We start from the raw sequence: 21,142 nt of genomic DNA on the forward strand, positions 1-21,142 counted from the left end.
TGGAGTCTACGTACATGTATACATTATCATTGTGTTTAATGTTTCCTTTATTACCTGAAATGTTTAGTTTTCTGTTTTAATTGAATGTAATTTAACTTCAGTTTGGAAGTATTCAAGTAAGCCTGAAGACACGTGAAAAGAACGTCGCTGCATTATTTTTTTCGCAAAAGTTCTTAATTTTTTTAATTATTATAATTTATGCAAATGAGGTGCATCAAATTTCATAAAATTCACAAATATATCAATATTTCCTTCAAAAATTATAATTGGATTCTAATTCTTTGCAGAAAGTATCCCAGAAGCATTGTCAACAAGATTATATGGTAATATTTTCAAATTTCAAAACATTTTCTTTGTATTGTATTGTTTTCCGAATTTCTTATGTATTCTATTGTTTTTATTTCTTATGTATTTCCTTGTTTTTAAGATTTTTTTTTGTTTTCTAATCTAAAATTAGTTGATGTGAAGTCACATAACATCTTTTAAATGGCCTAGAAGATTGAAAAAGCTGTGTTTTAGAGCAATTTATGAAATATGCTGCTTTGCACACAAACGTATGGGAAAAAGCAGGTTTTTGCCAAATTTTGGGCAGACATGCACTTACGAAATGTCACGTGACCTCGCGACCGGTGGTCGGATTTTCGCAAAATTTATTTCAAAAGAAAAAAAAAGTCACCAAAAATTATCACGCGATCAGCGGCGGTCGCGCGGCAGCAGAAAATTTTTGTACGGGGGGGGGGGGTCAATTTGACCCCCCCAGTGGACATAGGGTTAAGGGAATCTCTTAACCATGATTAAGTTAAAGGAAGCACATAGTTTAAGGGACTCATGGCGAGTGTTTTATTACACAAGTGTTAATGGTGAAAATGGCCACAGGACAAAAGTTCCTTCTAAGTCAGCAATATTTAATTCTCCATTTTCAGTGCCACAAAAATCTTCTTAATGTGTGTAATTATGGAAGTTATATCTCACTATAATAAATGCTTTTTCCTGACCCCCCCCCCCCCTACTATACTTCATGATCAATTTTGCCAAAACTGGTTTATGTCATTAAGAGACAATGCCGACGAACTGTTCAATACAGTTAGAGGAAGGGTGGTAAACAAAATCCAGCAGTCATATCACATGTATCACATTTTTAAGTATAATAAATTGTTTCTTCCATTACAAAATATTTTTGCAAGCAGGTCTTTTTATTTTGTTCACTAGTACCACATAAAATACTCCAGGCATTGCATGTCATCGTTAGATTTGCGATAGTATATTTAATTAGTTAATGCTAGAGTTCCATGTAATTATCTCCCAAAGAATTTAAAAGGTGGGTGATCCGTTCCACAGCATCATCCCCCACTTTACCGTATTGCATATATGGAGATTTTGGAACCACATGAATGTTAATATTTTCTCCATGATCCCTTTAGATATGAACAAAATATTATAGAGGGCTAGAGGATTAAAAAATTAATAAAGAAATCTTTTATATACATGCACATCTGACATTGCACCATTCTTGGTGTCCTCATACTCTGTGACTGAAGTACATGTATGAATACAGAGTTTCAAAGATGATGTTCAACTATGTGATTGTTTGGCAGAAGTGCATGACCACAGGAAAGATGCAATAGTATTATTATAAAGTCCTGATATTTGAAATCATATACAAGATAAGATTTTGAGACGAATGAAAGAGAGCAGGCACCAAAAGTCAATATATTTTGAAAACCTGCTCAAAGTGGCATTGTATTGTGTGCAGGTGCTAAAAATTGCTAAAAAATGTTTGATATTGTGCAAAGTTCCCTTAAATTGTGCAAACTTTTCCAAAGTTTCCTGAAAATGTGCTAAGTTGCACAAAATTGCTGGAAATGGCGCAAAGTTGGGCAAAATTGCCTAAAATGGCGCAAAGTTGTACAAAATTGCCTGAAATGGTGCAAAGTTGCGCAAAATTGCCCGAAATGGCGCAAAATTGCACAGAAATGCCGGAAAATGGCACGAAGTTGCGTAAAATTGCTGGACATGGCGCAAAGTTGCGCAAAATTGCCGGAAGTTGCGGAAAATTGTCAGAAATGGGCACAAAATTGCCGGAAGTTGCGGAAAATTGCCAGAAATGGGCGCAAAATTGCCGGAAATGGCGCAAGGTTGCGCAAAATTGCCGGAAATGGCGCAAGGTTGCGCAAAATTGCCGGAAATGGCGCAAGGTTGCGCAAAATTGCCGGAAATGGTGCAAGGTTGCGCAAAATTGCCGGAAGTTGCGGAAAATTGCCAGAAATGGGCGCAAAATTGCCGGAAATGGCGCAAAGTTGCGCAAGCAAATGCAAAGTTGCCTAAACTTGCATGTCAACTTTGCATAATGTTGCGCAATCTTTGTCAATTTTGTCAATTTTTGGCAACTTTTGTCAATTTCCATTGTGACATGGGGCCTGATAGGTATACTTCCATTGCAAAAGAAATTAGCCGTGACCCATTTTGGCTGAATGAAACCAATGTGTGTGTGTGTGTGTGTGTGTGTGTGTGTGTGTGTGTGTGTGTGTGTGTGTGTGTGTGTGTGTGTGTGTGTGTGTTGGGGGGTGCACTTCGGGGCTATACTGTCTGGGACAGCGTACAGGATAAAATAACTGGCTTTAGTGTTTTGGATATCTCTGATGAGTATGCCTACTACTTCCAACTGCAAAAGAAAGTAGCCATGACCCTTTTCAGCTGAAAAAAAATCAATGTGTGTGTGTGGGGGGGGGGGGGGGAGGGAGCAATTTGGGGTTACTGACTGGGGCCCCGTGCAGGATAAAATAGCTGGCTTTGGTATTTTGGATATCTCTGATGGGTACTACTTCTATTGCAAAAGAAATTAGCCATGACTCTTTTCAGCTGAATGAAACTAATGTGAGTGTGTGTGTGTGTGGGGGGGGGGGGGGGGGAGCTCCTTTGGGGCTACTGTCCGGGGCCCCGTACTGGATAACATAGCTGACTTTGCTGTTTTTGATATCTCTGATGGGTACTCCTTCCATTGCAAATGAAATTAGCCGTGACTTTTCTCAGCTGCACGAATGAAATCAATGTTTGTGTGTGTGTGTTTGTACGTAGGGCCTATGGCCTATGGGGGGTGGGGCACTTTGGGGCTACTGTCTGGGGCCCCGTACAGGATAAAGTAGCTGGTATTGGTGTTTTGGATATCTCTGATGGGAACTACTTCAATTGCAAAAGAAATTAGCCGTGACTCTTTTCAACTGAATAAAATCAATGTTTGTGTGTGTTTGTACGTAGGCCTATGGGGGGTGGGGCCCTTTGGGGCTACGTACTGTCTGGGGCCCCTTACAGGATAAAATAGCTGGCATTGGTGTTTTGGATATCTCTGATGGGAACTACTTCCATTGCAAAAGAAATTAGCCGTGACCCTTTTCAGCTGAATAACACCATATTTGTGGGGTCCTTTGGGGCTACTGTCTGGGGCCCCGTACAGGATAAAATAGCTGGCATTGCTGTTTTCATGATAAGTACACCCAAAGGAACAATATCCACCAACTTTTGTCCGTGACCCCCTTCGGCTGAATAAATCCATTTTTCGGGGTCCCTTTTTGTGGTCCCTAGGCTTACGGTACAGGATGTGACTTGCCAGCAATTCATTTTATTGACCCTTGGACACCTCCTTATATGATGAGACTATTAAAAAGTGTGACCCTTTTCAGCTGAATACTATATAGTAAATCTTCTGGGCCCCCGGTCTAACCCAGCAGAACTCTTCGCAACCCGCGAGCGGAGTAAGCATAGACGCATCACGAGCGGTTTCATCGAATTAAATTGCGAAAAACCACAGGCTTGCGTGTAAATAAAAAATTGCATGCAGGCATCAGATCCCGCCGCGCTGACCAAGAAACCGCGGCGATGATGATGAATATCGATGATGCTAATTGTTCGATTCAAATTGTTGACGAGCACAAGGTAAATGAAATGACCAGAATGTGTTTGAATTCGTGAAACGGTTATATTATCAAGATACATATTTTTTTTGCGCCCTAAAGTTTCTTATAAAATTGCTCAGTAATAGTCCCACATATTCATAACAATGTTGTGTTGGTTAAAGCGAGAAGCTAAGCGTAGATGAAGCAATGGCCAATGCAGCAGCAGCAGCGATGAAGCTAGCCCGATCAGACTCCGTGCTCCGCTGGGCTGTGAATAGTCACATTGACGCTAGCCAGTAGCCGAATGCCTTTGCGGCTAGATATGCAAAGTGATTGTTTAGCAGTGAGCATATATAACTTGATAATTAGACCATTGCCAATGCAATGGCATTGCATTGCTTGTATACTGTCGTGAAATGAGAAATATAAATTTTAATTTAATTTAAATTTACACAATCTGCTGTGCAAAGCCCAAAGTCATCACGTCTTTGAAACTTCTGAAGCCTGGAATCCCTTCACTTCCAGTAAATTTACTGCTGAAGGCTTAGAATCGCTTTCTAGAAAGAGTGCAGAAAGCAGCTGCTTGCTTTGTCACCTGCGACTACAAAAGATCCACCTCGGCGTCAGGGCTTGTCTCAACCTGGAATGGGATCAACTGTACATACGTCGTCTCCATGCACATGTCATAGCACCATGTTCTATAGAAAGCATTACCAGCTAGTCAACATCCATCTTCCTCACTTCATGACCCAAGCTCCATATATCAGCAGAAGAGATCATGTACTCAAGCTCACCGTCCCCGTAGCATCAATTGATTCTTATAAATTCTCATTTTATCCCCGAACCACTCGCATCTGGAACCATTTGCCAACCGTGGCAATTACTGCCCCAACAGTAGCTGCCTTCTAGGAGGCTGCCCTTCCTGCCATCAGAGGGCTGAAACCTCCTGTGGGTTCCATGTTGCTGTAAATCTTACAGAATTTTTATTGTGCACATCACTATTTTTATTGCAAATATACTACAACTGCACCATCACCTACTGTTAAGCACATCCCACCCCAGTTTAGTTCGGAAAGAGCTGCTTCAGGGATTATCTCATCAAGGTTCAAGGTTGATATTTCATTGATCAAATGATATTGATTGAATGGTTGACCTACTGGGTCTCTAGATCTATCTTGGTAGGTCAAACCATTCAATCAACATAATTTGATCAGTGCAATGTCAAGTCGACATTCTATACAGAGCGTATCAAAAAAAAAGGTAATCCAACTTTGGAGGGCTGCCATTTCTTAGTTGTTAGTTATGAAGAGCACAATGTTAGTTGTCAGGAAAGAGGGACTCTTCCTCTTTTCATTTATACCTAATAATGTTGACAATTGTCATACATGACTGAGTACATGGACTTTAAAGACAATAGTCAATAATGACAAATTGCACATTTTCCAAGTTTGCGTTTATTGTGAAGAAACAATGCATGTCCAGAGATGCCAAGTTCAAAAAACTTTTATGAGTGAGATTTTCATGACTCGGCGTTTCGGCGCTCGCGCGCATGCACACGCGAATGAGGAGGGTGTCACCCCTCCCATGGTAGGGAGCTTTTTTGAATTATTAGCTCTTAATGATGCGATCTGGTGCATACTTCGAAGTGACTATTTTTTACTAATTTTGAAAGACAAAAGGGAAATATACCTTCAAATGCAACTATCACTTGAATCCTTTGAGCTATGCTCCTTATTTTTGGCACAAATTCAGACTTCACCCGATGCGTGAGAAAAATGGGTGCCCTGCGTGAGATCGTGAGACAGGCCCTAAATGCTTGAGTCTCACGCAGAATGCGTGAGACTTGGTAGCTCTGCATGTCTGACTGCATGGATGAGATCTGTCAATGAAAGTGGTCAAATCATCAGGCCCGCCTGCACGACTGCAGATTCGTGTTTTAGGGTTTTTTTTTACATTTTATGGTTCATAACCTTCAACATGGCCGTGTTGTCGATATTTGGTCATTCCCAAAGGTGAAACCATCATCCATTTTACTCTCTTCATATTCAAGACATGGTTTGCCACTGGGAGCTATGTGTTGAATATGAACAGAGAAAAATGGATTGTGTGGGTTGGCCTATGTCGGAGCCACCAAGTTTTCAGACAAAAAGCCATGTTAAAGGTTATGAACCACAAAATGTTAGGAGAAAATCTAAACACAAAACCCAAACACAAACCTGCATTTGTACAGGCTGGCCTATTTGGCAACTTTCATTGACAGATCTCATCCATGCAGTGAGACATGCATTGTTCCTTCAAAATAACATGCAAACTTGGAAAAAGTGCAATTTGTCAATGTTGCCTTTAAAGTCCACATGCTCAGTCATGCATGATAATTGTCGACATAATTAGGTATCACTGGAAAGAGGAAGAATTCCCCTTTCCATACAAACAACATTGTGCTCTTCATAACTGAAAATTAAGAAATGGCAGCCCTGCAAATTTGGATTACCTTTTTTTTTTATACGCTCTGTAGTACACTACTCATCTACCGCTTTTTCAAGTTTTTGATTAAATACCGGTACCAGTACCTTATATCTTAGAAATAATTCCCCACTTTCACCTTTTTCATTTTTACTATAGTAATAGCAGAAAATACCACAGATTCATATCCAGGGTACAAATTGTTGACTCATATATCATACACACAGAATTCTCGGCGACAAACTCAAGTGACAATTTTTACTTTGCGTTGGTGCAAGCTCATCATTTTAAGCGACCACCAACTGTTTTCCATTGATAAAGCACGTAAATCTAGTGTCATAGCGAAGACATATTAACATCAATTATGTGTATTAGCTAATGAGGATTTTCTTCAGTTCTTTTTCCTCCTGTTTCCACAGGTTATTACCCGTTCCCTGGTCATTTCTCTTGATTTGTGTTTATCAACACTGCCCACTGGCAGTGGTCCCACAGTCTGGTCCAGGACCAGTAAAAATTGCTTTCGGACCAATAACTTTTTCAGGAATGGACCAGTAAAAAAAAAAAAAAATGAAAGAACACCTGGGAACCTGGGTTCCTACTGGTCTGACAGACAAGTTGGACCAGTAGAAAAATGGGTTAGTGAGCCCTGATTTATGTTCGAATACTCCAGCGTACTGCACCCCGCCCCGTCCTATGCATACTTTTGATTTATGCCAGAAAGGCACTGCGCGAAGGTGGTTGATCTAAGAAAAGATGGCCGATGAGTAGTAGACTTACTATTGTATGCCATGTGACAATGATAGTTGTAGATAAAAACTTTGTGTATTTTTATTTCACTGTTTACTATGGATTTACTCTGGATCTCATCCGAACGTCACTGTACAGCATCATCGCTCAGAGATGATGCCGCTTCTTTGTGATGTGGCAATGCCAATTGGTTTAGTGCTGTTTGAGATTTAAATATTTGATTTTATTTCTGTTGCAATTCTTGCCTCAGCTGTGGTCATCATTCCTGGCCTTGTTGCTGCTATTGTTCTTTCATTGTTAATTACATGTATCTTGTTTTGTTTTGTTTTGTTTTGTTTTGCTCAGGGGCGAGGTTTAGTTGCTTCATGTGCCCTCAAGGTCGATGATGTCATTTTTGAAGAGTCCCCCCTGGTGTGTGCCCAATTTCTCTGGAACGAGTTCTATCACTATGTGGCCTGTGAATTCTGCATGCAGTCAATGGAGAGTGCAGTGGAGATGGCACGGAGATTGTCTGGAGATGCTGCGCTGATTCTGCCTCACCAAGAATGCTGCACTGTGAAGAAGCAAAGCCATGTAGAATGTCCTCAGTGTAGGGTATGAAAATGTCATGTAATAGTTATGTAGCCTATATTATGTTAGTACATTGTATACAAATGCCAGGGCAGGGTAGGGTACACACAGTATGATACTGTATACGCTATAATTTTCGCGTACATAAATTTTCGCAAATTGCCGCTGTCACACATTTTCGCGAGTGGTTAAATTCGCGATTGGGGGACCAGAGAAAATATGAAGTGGCAAAGAAAGTGTGAATTTTCAACTTACTAGCAAATAAGAATGATACTAGTTATACACTGCATGAAAAAAACTTACCAAACTCTGCGAACTAGTAAGTTAGAATTCAACATTTTTGAAGTGGTTAAAGGGATAGTTCAGTATTGGTGGAGATGAGAATTGGGCTTTTAAATTTTTGCGAGATACCAAGAAAACAATTATGATATAGCACAGAGCATACCATTTTAAGAGGAATTCAAAGTTTATTTGATGAAAATCGGGTTTGGAATGACTGAAACATCCAAAAACAAAGTAAAACAAAGCAATCGTTACCGTACAAAGTGTGGGTCCCACACTTTATTAGAATCGCTCTTTTTTGGATATCTCAGCCATTTCAAAACCAATTTTTATCAAATAAATGTTGAATTCCTTATAGAATTACATGCTCTTTCATATTTCATAAGAGATTTCTCATTATCTCACCTAAAAATGTTAGAAACCTGAAATTAGGTCTCAACCAGAACTGTACGATCCCTTTAAGTCCATCGTGCTAGACTTCTGACGAGTGGTCCCCTTGCAATAATGGATTGGCTCTCTACAGTATTCGTAAGTAGACGTGGACGTGCGTAAACAAGCTTAGCCAGTATGGTCTGTTCGGTAAGCCGTGACATGGTATACTAGTACTGAAATGTTCGTATCATCAAGGCAAGGGATTCATTTTGGAAGGTAATATTTTCGCGTGTTGTTAATTTCGCGAATAGCTCCCGACTCCCGAAATTCGCGAAAATAAAACCCCCGCGAAATATATAGCGTATACAGTAGTCAACTTTCACATCACAAGGTTCCTACTTGACTTATAAATCTGCAAAAAGCTTTCAAATTTTGGGACATTGTCATCTTCAGAGGTGGTCAGAAGACTGAATCATGAAGGAATTGTATCAGCCTGGTATTATTATTTCTGAAAGAACTAAGCAATGTTTACTTGAAATGTGCTGAAGAGAAGGGGGGGGGGGGCATCAAAATAAATACACTTTTATACCAAGTGTGGAGATATAATGACTGCAATGCTGCACTGGACTTCCTGTTTTTCTTTTTCTGCATCTTTTTCCCTAGAATGTGATTTATGATTTAAATCTTTATGCTTGCACAGATACACATAGATTTTGTAGAGCAGGCAGGCACTCCTTATTCGAATACATTACGTTTTAGGCCACCTGTACCAATTAGCAAAGGCAGAAAACCTGTATATGTGCCAAATATATATGTTATCCAAGTTCAGAAATGTTTTTAAGGAACAGAAAAAAGAAGGGGAAGTCTTGTCCTGCACAACAAATGTAACCTTTTGAAAATATTTTGTTTTCTAATGTGTCTGTTCTCTCCAGGCTCCTTACTGCAGCACAGAGTGCCGGGACCATGCGCTGGCTCAATATCATCAGGTCCTGTGCCCTGGTCAGCATCCACCCGACCCAGACCACCCCCTGTTCATCCTTCAAGAGGCCTGGAAGTGAGTTAGCTGCTCTGTGGACACCGCCATAATTGCAGCAATAATGTAGCGCTCAACATTAGCCTGGTGGCCCAAAAATTGATGTTGGGTCACCAAATTTCCTTAAAGGTTATTCTTTGGTGGCCCAATCGGGCAGCTAAGATTCAAAATTGATTGTTATGTTCCCTTTTATTTGGAGTCACCACATTTCTTATTTCAGGTACATTATACTAAGATTTCAAATTATTTTAAAGATCGGGCTACCAGAAAAACAAGTTAGTATTGAGCCCTGGATAATGGGAATTATATTGTGCACGATATATCAGGGCCCCGTTTTTTCAAAAGATAAATTTAGCGTTAAGTCAAGATAATTTATGATTAACTTCTCATATCAACTCTAAGTCCACTTAATCTATGATTAACTTCCAAATAAACTTAAAGTCTGTTTTATCAAGAGACCCAGAGTTGAAATCAACTCCAACTTCCTCCCAAATCAACATATAGTTTTCTCTACCGCTCCAAATCCATGATGAAATCATAGTTGATAAAATATTAACTCTAAGTAGAGACAGTCTAGGTAGACTCAATTGTGAGGCAATTTACAGAAGAAAGATGACTGCCACACTTTCCTAGTCTAACTGGGGTCTTGTCACAAATGTTTATCTGTTAATTGCTCACTTTCTCTAACATTTAGTTGCGTTTCTTTCATGTAATTATGGTCTTTTCCTTGCATGAAGTTCACGATCGGCACGCATTGCTTACGCGACTACCGCACGCAAACATCCTAGACAGCAGTCTCAATCCCAGCCTGCGCGCCCGGTGCCTCGGCCCGCCTGCCCGCCAATCAAGCCATCGCCAGCAAGGGCAAGTAACCGAGTAACTAGAACTGCGTCTGTGTGCAATGCATATCTTGCCAAAGAACCCATTAATGCGAGGAAACTAGTGATTTGTGACGTGTGTAGGCCTACGTAGAGCTAGTTCATCAATAGATAATAATCAAGAGTTTAGTAGGCCTATACAGAAAATAAAGAGTTTAATTCTATAGCACCGAGTACGACAGTAACTTAAGATCTAACCAGTGAATAGGGCTAACATTAGGCCTAAGTAACGTTACGGCGAGTCGTTCGTACTTAGCGTAACACTGCATGACTAGCGGCGTCTACTAGGTCTAGAATTTCGACATGTAGACTCGCGATCTATTCTTTACAATGCCGATCTGCGCCGTAGAGGTAAAAACAAGCTACTGTAGTCACCACACTCTCACAAGTTTCCATAATCCTACACGTAAACACACAAGACTTGAAACAATGCATACACGACCTTCACCTTGGACAGTCAGTTACTGTACGTTTTTTATATCCATGTCAATGAATACTGTTATAACTGGTTATAATGTTAGATTTTAATACTGAGATCCTACGTAGTGCATTGTGCGGGATCTTTACGGTACGCGCGTACGTAGATTTTCGTTGAGCTCGAGATGTGCTAGATCTATCGACCTACTTTCGTCAATACAACGCAAAACAACTGCATATTTTGCAGTTCTGTTGCAAACATACTGCTAATTCAGCGGCTGTAGCGCTAATCATACTGCGGCGCACTAACAGACTACGCTTCTGTGGGTGTGTTATGTGGCAAACTATACATTCGTGATTTTGTTGTTTGCATGTTTTGCTTTATGTATTGTATTGTTTTTAAGCAGACAGTACCGGAAACCAGCCTCATCCTGTGTTTTTTGTTTTGACTAAATCAATAATTAAGTCATGGTGATGAGCTATAACTACAATCGACTATTAAGTCTCTTCGTAAAACGGAAACTTACAGTCGATTTAAAGTTATAGCGGACTTCAAGTTGGATAAAGTTAGCGTTGATTTCACAATCAACACTAACTTTATCTTGATAAAACGGGGCCCAGGTTAACAGTCTACTATGTGTTTACAGTGCACAGTGTGAACATGTGGTAGACTGGGAAGTTGCAAAAAAATACTACTTTGCAGTAGTGGTGGAACATTTATGTGTGTTTGTGTGTGTGTGGGGGGGGGGGAGTCCTGGCAGTTGCTTCAGTTTGGGTCAAGGGTCAATGCTCCCTTAAACCAAGATGTAAGATAAGTTATGCATATTTTTTTTTAATTCTTATTGACAAGGACTTCAAAAAGTTTCTTTCATGAAGATATCCAAAGGGCATGGGATTGTAATGGGATTTTTATACCACCGTTGCAAATTATTGCATCATTTTGATAATTCTTTCTCCCACAAGCTGACTTCAGCAAACACATTTTCAAACTTCTTTCCATCAATATCAGGACAATGCACTACCCACCAGAAACAGCAAGCATCATGTTGATTGCCAAAATGATTGCCACCATTAAACAGGTAAGACTGGTGAACTTGGAAAATGATGTCTATTTGCATAGTCGTAACTGCATGAGTAACCAAGTGATTATAGAGATGTCTTGGCACTTTCTGACGACTTTTATGTTTGTTTAATAAGGCCTCACTTCGTATACATCGATGATTTTCTGGCACCCAATATGTTGCCTTCCTACACATCCATCTGTCTATATATGGATACATTTGTTTTTTATGTGTGTGTGTGTGTGTGTGTGAGTGTAAACCTCGTGGCAATTCCCTGCCATAGAATAAGATGATTAGCCAGAGTAAATAGATCTGGTCAAGCTAGAGACAAATTTAATTGTGATGAGCTATGCAGATGTGTGGTACATAATGAAGATGAGAGGTGTACCTTATGTTCACACATGTGTTTGCTATGTCTGTAGAGCCTATAGATCACCTCAACTTCCATGTGCTCTACTTTCTTGCGTGATATCATCCAGGCAGTAGAGATTTTACAAAATTCACTAAAGAAAGTGAAAATTCTCAGTATGATGTGTGTATATCCAGATGCAATGTAGAAAATAAAATGAAGTGTAAATCAACACTTAGCACTGAGGAAAGAAAAATAAAATTTCTTCCTGTGTCCCATTTTCTCTCACCGTATTATTTGGCTGTGGATTATTTACTTATAGGCCAAATGCAAAGAGGAGGTTACTGCAACGTTTCAGCAATTCTGTCATGCACCGAGGAATGAGGAACGAGAGCTGTCTCATAAACTACTGGGAAAACAATTTAAGGTAGTGCCACCCAAAAAAAAAGTGTTTGAAGTGCAAAAAAGTTATCAGTGTCCATTGTATGTCCAACAAAAATAACAACAATGGCTGACTTTATTTGCCACTGGAGTCCTTTCTTTGCTGAATGGCAGGTGTCTTGTGAATAAATGCTGATGATTGAAGGATTACCTAATTGCCTTAAATCTGTAGTTTGTTATTGCATTCCTGTAGGACTGAAGCAAATTGTTATGACTTAGTGGGCTGGGTAATCTACAATTATGTCGAGTTTGGAGGAATTAATTAATGCTATTGAGAAATGTCTGGATGTTTATTTATGCAGATTTTAATAGGTATATGAAGTGTACTGATATTTTGTAATTACTAGACTTTCATTGTAGTGGTAATATAAGTTGCCTAATTTGCTAGCAACTCATGGTATCATATCTCCTTCCTCTGCATACAGGGACAGTTTGAGACACTCCAGTCCATCTTACTCAATGCGTTGTATGAGGAAACAGTTTCACAGGTAGTTACTTGTACTTGGAGTCACTTTTTTTTTTCCTAAAACAGCATGTTTAGGTAGAGAAATTTATTTTTTTTTTCTCTCAGTTTCAGGTGGATTTGTATCTCCAAATTTCCATTTCAACCCATCAAGCACAAAGTTATGATAATGGTAATAATTTTTGTGGTTTCATGCTAACATCTGTTCACTATCATTTATTGCTAATATTTCTAGAGATATGAAAAATATTTTTTCACCTGTGCCCTAATTTAGGTATAATTACATTAGTTGTCCTGCTTGCAGAATTATTTAAAGCAACCTAATCACTGAATTCACAGCTGATCAAGAATGGAAAAACATAATTTAGAAGATTAGAGCTATGGTTCTCTCTCATATTGGCAAATTCTCATAAATTTCTTATACCCATTTTGTGCAGAATGAACAGATTTAGCCTGTGCTATATTATCTCTCTTCAATAAGTGTAACATATGCTGGAAGCCTAATCGTTAAAATTAAAATTTTTTTTCTCTTTGCCTGTTCAGATATACTGTCTTACACTGAATCATGTGAAGAAGACATATGTATATTGCTATTGTGGGGAGATCATGTTTTCAGTGCATTGACTGTGTGTAGTAAGTGGATCTATAACAAAATATTTGGAGTCATATTTAATTCGTTTCCCTTTAAATAAAAATATAGTGGTTCACTACAGATGGTCTGGAGTCTCTTTTTGCCCTAATTGGCATGAATGGACAAGGTGTTGGGTCAAGGTAAGTCTGAAGGTCATCTGCTGCAAGGCATGATAAATCACTTTGGTTTCATAAGTCTCGTTTTAAAGGGTGTGTACAGTTCTGGTTGAGGTGAGGATTTAGCTTTCCATGTTTTGCAAGATATTCAGAAACCACTCTATGAGATGTCAAAGAGCATGCAATTCCATGGGGTATCAAAAGTTTATTTTTGATAAAAATCGGTTTTGAAATGGCTGAGATATCCAAAAACAAGGTGAAACAAAGAGATCAAAATAAAGTTGTGGCCTGTCACCTTTTATTATTATCCCCTTTTTGGATATCTCAGCCATTTGAAAACCAGTTTTCATCAAATAAACGTTGAACCCATCTTAAAATTACATGCTTTTTCATATTTTATAAGAGGTTTCTCATTATCTCACTTAGGAATGTGCAAAACATGAATCCCCACCTCAACCAGTACTGCACAGTCCCTTTAATGCAAGTGTGTGTGTTTGCTCCAACTATTTTCCATAAACTTTCATTTGAACACAAAAATGTACTCTGTGGTAGAATATACTATACCCTGTCATTACATGTGGCTCTTTGCTTGTTTGCTTGCTTGCTTGTTTGTTTCTTTTTGTTGTTTTATGGATTTGTTATTGTTGTTGTTATTCAGTATACAAGATGCATCATATTTTCTCGTGACAGAAAGTGCTTAACTTTTCTCCAAAGATGTGAATGTTGCAAAGAAAAGATTTCATCACCAATGTTAACATTGGTGCTGATAACTTGATTTGCCAAATGAGAGTTACCTTTGAAGGGCTCAATGTCAGTTTCTAATACCCTTTCGTTTTGTGACTTCACCATTTGTGATGTATTTTTTCTTACCCATGTGCATGTCCAATAAATTAGGCTTGTGCAAATACTTTCACCCCAATATACACCATAAGAGTTTAAATAGTCTTGTTTGGCTTGTCACCAGTACTATGAACTGGGATTTCCTTGAACTTAGACTACTAATGATAACCTCTGCCCACCCCCACCCCCTCCCCACCCCCAACCCTGAGATGGACACATCATGCACTCCTCTGATGTTTTATGCTCCAGCTCTCTGAGTGTGTATGTACACAACTGTGATGCTGTGGATCTGCCAGAAGAGGAGAGGGGAAAGCTTGACCAGTTCATTGACCAACTCTACGTCGCCATGGAAAAAGGTATTGGTTGTCCGTAATAATGTTGCGCTAACCTCTCAGCTCAGGAAATGTTTTGTTTGATAGATACTTTATTTTCTGCAAATCAATATACATAAGTTACATAATCATGAAGATGCAGGAAATATACAAAGTAAATTCAACGCAGAGTCGTTTGACTTGCATAAACCACGATACATATAAGTACATAATCATGAACATGTAGGAAATATATAAAATAAATTTAACACAGTCTTTTGACTTGCATAAAGAACGTTATGAAAGAGATTTAATATACAGTATGCATGTCTATGCAGCAGTGATAAGAATAACATTTATAGTTAAGAAACGATTATGCAGAGGGCCGCCATTATAAGCATTGCTTGAAAAGATGGCCGACCCGAGGAAAAGATAAGGACGTACTAGATTCGTAACAATATAAATTCTGCTGCGAAGGTAGCAGGGGAAAATAGACTCTGGTGTGTGATGGTGGTGGTGGTGAATGTGTGTGCAGGTGCTTGAGGGTGCACAATGACAGATAGGCTGGAATTTAGAATAATGAAATTGGTTTACTGAAAGAGGGGACGATAGGTGCTGTTGCTATCGGGAGACCAACATTAGTTGTATAATTTATTTGTTTTTAGTTCGTATTTGAAGTATACTGTAATAAAATGTACTTCTTTAAGTTTGCTTTAAATGAAAACAAGGAGGCACACTGTTTCAACTCCTCAGGAAGAATGTGAGGAAGCTGCGTGTAGGTCATTTACTGAATCCATCACAGAAGTGATTTGCACTTTGTTGTCATTTTGGCTATTTAATATCTTATGATGACCAACAAATCTTTTTTTGGGTAAGATGAATGAGTTCAGAATCTTCCTTACCACACTTTAAGAGAAATTAGTGATGTGGTGAACTGTTGAATAATATAACCAAGCACAGTGATGTTAATTTAGGTCGCACATGAGATGTTATGTTATGAAATACCATTTTATGTATGATTAAATGAAGATTTCACTATAGCCATGGTTGCAATAAGTTAGCAACTGTAATTCTCCTTTACAATTGGCTTTGGGGCAATAGTTTGAATTCATTGCTACTTTTCTGCCTTTTCTCCTACCTCATCACATTCAGAATCCGGTAGCTTTCTGAACTGCGAGGGCTCGGCACTCTATCGACTTCAAAGTTGCTGTAAGTACATGTAGCTACCAGATGCAGTTATGGACTCTTATGTCACAGTCATTCGTGATGAATTTAACAGAGGAACAATATATAGATATCTGTACGTATGAAATCACAAGATCAGTTGTTTGGAGAGAATTTGGAAGGGGGAAATGGTGATCATCATGCAACTTTGTATATATGGCAAAGGTGGTGTTCAAGTGCGACACCAGTACTACAACTGCCATATTGGGATATGATTCACCTCAAGTTATTTGTTGTCATAATGATGAACCCTTGCCCATGTGATTCATGAGATGAGATGCAAATAGTTTCCTCTTCTTTCACCCAGTAGCAATGGTACCAGCTCTGAAAATCGCTTCATGTATCCCTTCTGAAATGGTAATGTTGCTGGGTTTTCTTTTGTCTTCTCTTTTTTCCTCTTCCTTCTTCATCATTGCCATATACTCCTCCTCCTTTTCCCATCTATCTCATTGTCTACCTTCTTCTTGTTCTTCCTGGCAGGTAATCACAGCTGCACACCAAATGCGGAAATAAGATTTCTTCACAACAATTCCACATTGAGCCTGGTTGCAGTAGCAGACATTGCTGAAGGGGAGGTAGGTACTCATCAAAGTCTTTTGCATGATGATTGAATGAAACTTTTGTTTTTCTTCAAAACATACATTTGGGGTGTTTATCATCAGATATATTGTAGGAATGCTCATCAAATCTGCCTTATTTTAAATGTCTTTGGGCTCAAATCTCAAATCATCGGTCCTGGGAATGCCCATCAGATCTTATTTGAAAGTTTCTATGAGTCATGGGTAAGATGTTACACTACATCTTGGTGAGGTGGACTGGTCTTGCAGTGGGATGTCAAACTGTCCACTTTATATCTCCATGCAAAAGCTGCATGAGACCCATAAATCAATCCCATGTTGGTGGGTAGCTGGCTCCTTAACCAGCTGGGAGGATATTGGCCATGAGAAACAGAACTCCACTTGGGCTGGTCTTCTTGGACCCAGCAACAAAGAGGACTTGAGTGGAGGAGCTCCTTGTGAGCCAACCGCTGAGCAAATCACCCTCAATCAATCTTCGTACTGCAGCAGAAGGGATCTGCTTCTGCTATCTTGCCCCTAGTATACAATCATGTCTGGAATCGATAAAGAAGATTGTGGAAACCGTGTGTGTGAAAGATATTCCACAGATACTGGCTGGAGATGCCTCACCTGGTAGGGGTTTGAAAAATGTGTGGGGCAATGACATGTGCTTCATTCTCTCTGTCAAGGCTTTTCACCTACCAAAGGTATTCAAATATTCTGACAGATCTATTCTTTTACATAATTCTAAAGTGTGAGATCATAAAACAGACGAAAAATTTGTTTTTGCAGTTTTTCTAAAACCTGTTTGTAGTTATACTTATAGGTATTACTTGGAGGTCCCTTTTCATTTGTTAAAAACCTTGTACATCCTCTTCACTTTTAACACTAATAATTTTTGAAGAGATGATGCTATTGCTTTGAAAACTAGTATTAACCATGGATAGTATATGTGTTGATAGAGTGTACAAAATTTCAGCTTAATCTCATGATCCCTTTGTTGTGGTTACTAAGGAGTTTTACTTTCTGTTTTTTGCCCCATTCATTACACAGATCCCTGCTTGGTGAGATTAGCCCATTGAAGACTAGTCCCCAGAGTATTCTCAGGCTGGGGTAAATGGGAAATGTGTGTTATAGGAAAATCAGTTCGTCTTTAATGGGTTAAGCACTTGAATGAGCCCTGAAATTCAAAGCCTCCTTTCTCAGTGCCACATTTCCAATGTATGTACTTTCTTTCCATCATTTAGATAGGGAGGAAGGTCCTTCTGTATCCAATATACATGTGTACATTATTTTAAAGCTCAGAGTCTGCTTTTTCAGGATCTGCCTTGAACTGGAAATCCATGTTGAAGAATTTTTGATGGTCTTGTGATGCAGGGTCATTAAAAAAGAGAAATGTGTTGTAGAAATACACAAAGTTAAGCTTTGGCAATTACACTCATTCAGATTTGATTGCTTTATATTTTTCTCTTTGTGTGTGTGTGCATCTTCTTTTTCCCCTCCTCTATACAGGAAATCCTGATAAGCTACCTGGATGAGTGTAGTAGGGAAAGGAGTAGACATTCCAGGCAGAAAGAACTCAGGTATAAAGTATGTGTAGAAAAATGAAGAAAGTTGAAATTACTGGCCAAATTGTTACAAAGGGTAACTACCATGTAGAACACAATTAAGCACCACTCTAATTTGGGTGTTGGGGGGGGGTGGGTTCAAGTGGAATAGGTTCATATAGTAGATGAGCTACATGTTTTGTTAATTTTTCAAAATGTGTAACTTCTCAACCTAATGGATAATACATAAACCAATCTTTAGATATTTATATTATCTATGAATATTCTCATGTGTGTAGAGTGACTTAATTTATAACATGTGTTTTTGGGCATGTTTGTATGTTTCTCATCCTTGATTGAGTTATCTTTCATTTGACTCATTTTGTTTAGAAATCTAGGAAGTCAAATTTCATCGTAACATTGTCACAAAACAATTTTTAACCCACAAAAAATACCCTTGATCTATCAGTCCAATCCATTTGACTCTTTTGTTGTTGCTGTGAGATACACGAGAAACAGCTCGAGCCTAGATGTGTCTGATCATGCTCTCATTGCAGGGAAAACTACTTATTCACATGCAACTGTTCAAAGTGCCTCCAGCAGTGCGACGACCCAGACATCACATCCAGTGAAGAAGAGGATGATGATGACGATGATGATGACGATGATGGCGATGATGGTGAAGATGACGGTGGGCAGGAGAAAGATGAAGGGGATGAGCGACTAGGAGATAATGTCGGAATAGACACAATGGACTGGAAGGAAGGGAGAACATGACAAAAAGTGGAATTAGGCGGATGATGTGCCTTTTTGATTGAGACTTTGCTAGTCAGTTTCTCACATTTCCTGAAGGTAAACTCGGGCAGACTTGCGACAAAGACACTCTGTGAATCAAATTGTTACATGGAGGAGAGGGAATGCTCTGTGGCCTCAACTTTCTGCCAAATCCAGTGTTCAGGCACCTTGTTATCTTATCTAAACTACTTGAGTACACCAAACATTTTTAAACATCCACACCAAAAAATAGTGAAAGGGTCTTTTTATTTTTAATTAAGGCAGATTTTGCTTTCATTATTCCATTATGGAATTATGATATGAACCATCAATTTCCCCAATTTTTGTCTCGCCTGCATAGCCTAAGCAAGACATAGTTGTCACTTTTCCGTCAGTAGTGCCAGCACTCATTGTCAACAATAACTTTTTACAGCTTTGAGCTATGACCGCTAAGCTGTCACCACAAGCATATAACTTTAAAATGCTGGTCGAATATGGCTTGAATTGGACAAGGTCAAAGGTCAAAATGTTAATGGGCTTTCCCTGGTGATCAACTGTTCTCATAGTGCTGTGCTCTACTCTGAATAAATTTCCACAGCCTGGAGCTATAACCACCAAATTCTTACCACGGGTACATCACCTAAAGATGTCAGTCAAGTGTGAATATTGATGAAGTCCAACAAGGTCAAAGGTCAAAAGGTCAATAAACATTACCTGATAAGCACTATACTAATACTGTAAAAGTGGATATTTTTTTTCCGATTTTGCGCTTGGCTGCGTGAGAAGAGTTTCGCTTGTTTTTAATTCTGCGGAATCAAGACATCCAACTACTGGAACGTATGGCACACAAAAATATTCGCGTGCTTTTATATTCGCGCTTGCTTCTGGTTGCGCAAAATGCATGAAAATTTCAACACCGCGAAAATTTCCACTTTTACAGTTGGCCTACAGTGCACTCCTGTTATAATGAACACGGTTATAACGAAATTCCGGTTACAATGAAGTAAAAAATAGGGCCGCAACATGATCCACTCTATGTATTTTTATTGTTTATTTTGTTGGTTATGGCGAAATTCCGGTTACAATGAAGTAAAAAATAGGGCTGCAACATGATCCACTCTATGTATTTTTATTGTTTATTTTGTTGGTTATAACAAAATTTTGATATAACAAAAGAAAACTGCCTGTCCCGAGGACTTCGTTATAATTGGAGTCCACTGTAGTATTGTGTACTTTTAATAAATTTCCACAGCTTTAAGCTATGACCACCAAATTCACACAACAGATATAATAACTAAAGATGCTGGTCAACATTGAATGCCAGTTAAGTTCAACAAGGTCAGAGGTCAAAAGGTCAATGTGCTTTCCCTGATAGCACTGTATGTGCAATATTGTGGTGTGCTCTCAGTAACTTTCCACAGCTTTAAGCTATGACCATAAAACTCACACCAAAGGTACATTACCTGAAGATGCTAGTCAACTTTGAATATTGGTGAAGTCCCACAAGGTCAAAAGGTCAATGAACTTACATTGATAAAACACTATTATCGCAAATTATCGCGATGTGCAGGCAAGACATTGCTTAGCTTTTGCCTTGTTGTACATGCCAAACATATATTTTATAGCCCTTGGTGGAAAACAAAGGGGGATTATAGTGTTCCCCCCTTGTGATTTGAATGGGTGTTTCACTGTTGCCCCAGGTCTGACAAGTCAGAAATGCCCACTTCTTCAAATGCTTTGTGCATATTCCTGAATTCCTGAATGAAGAGTATTTACAGCAAAACCTAGTAAACTGCAAATAACCACAAAAAGGTAATATTATAATTGATCATGCAAACATTTTCATCAAAGATGTTATTAAATGTCAAAAGTAAACGAAATTTGACCCTGCCAACAGTGTGTATCACTTTGTTACATGTGGTGTTACATGAAATCCATCATGTTAATTTGATATTGAAAACAGTGCTGACATATGTACTGCTTTATGTCAGTTGACTTTAAACATCATCCATTTCAAGTGTTAGGACCTTTTTTTCCTGATAGGCTTATACAGAATTAAAACAGTGAACGTGAATATAATTTCCTGTAAATTTGACCTTCAAATCTCAGCAGAGCACCTTTTGGATCTTTCAAATTCTAATTAACAGCTTTCAGGTAAGCATTTATACTTATATGT

General features: G+C 38.8%; 1 protein-coding gene across 1 annotated transcript; it reads left to right on the forward strand.

The window, feature by feature from the left end:
* Positions 1-3,842: 3,842 nt before the first annotated feature.
* On the forward strand, positions 3,843-20,585 carry LOC139709905 (protein-lysine N-trimethyltransferase SMYD5-like). The gene is made up of 12 exons (XM_071621863.1): positions 3,843-3,930; positions 7,446-7,694; positions 9,257-9,378; positions 11,662-11,731; positions 12,385-12,489; positions 12,929-12,991; positions 13,667-13,737; positions 14,803-14,909; positions 16,017-16,073; positions 16,569-16,663; positions 18,158-18,228; positions 18,750-20,585. The coding sequence occupies exons 1-12, from the start codon at positions 3,874-3,876 to the stop codon at positions 18,967-18,969; spliced, it is 1,287 nt and encodes a 428-aa protein (XP_071477964.1). The 5' UTR covers positions 3,843-3,873; the 3' UTR covers positions 18,970-20,585.
* The last annotated feature ends 557 nt before the right edge of the window (positions 20,586-21,142 follow it).

This window comes from Diadema antillarum, unplaced genomic scaffold, assembly GCF_040938485.1.
Source record: "Diadema antillarum isolate AM-2024a unplaced genomic scaffold, OU_Dant_1.0 seq00001480_RagTag, whole genome shotgun sequence".
Taxonomy (NCBI): domain Eukaryota; kingdom Metazoa; phylum Echinodermata; class Echinoidea; order Diadematoida; family Diadematidae; genus Diadema; species Diadema antillarum.

Bases quoted from the DNA above. Each gene is read 5' to 3' on its own strand.
- LOC139709905 (XM_071621863.1), top strand. From the start codon at position 3,874: ATGATGATGAATATCGATGATGCTAATTGTTCGATTCAAATTGTTGAC. The intron at 7,695-9,256 runs GTATGAAAATGT...TGTTCTCTCCAG, and splicing joins TAGAATGTCCTCAGTGTAGG to GCTCCTTACTGCAGCACAGA. The intron at 12,992-13,666 runs GTAGTTACTTGT...ATAAAAATATAG, and splicing joins ATGAGGAAACAGTTTCACAG to TGGTTCACTACAGATGGTCT.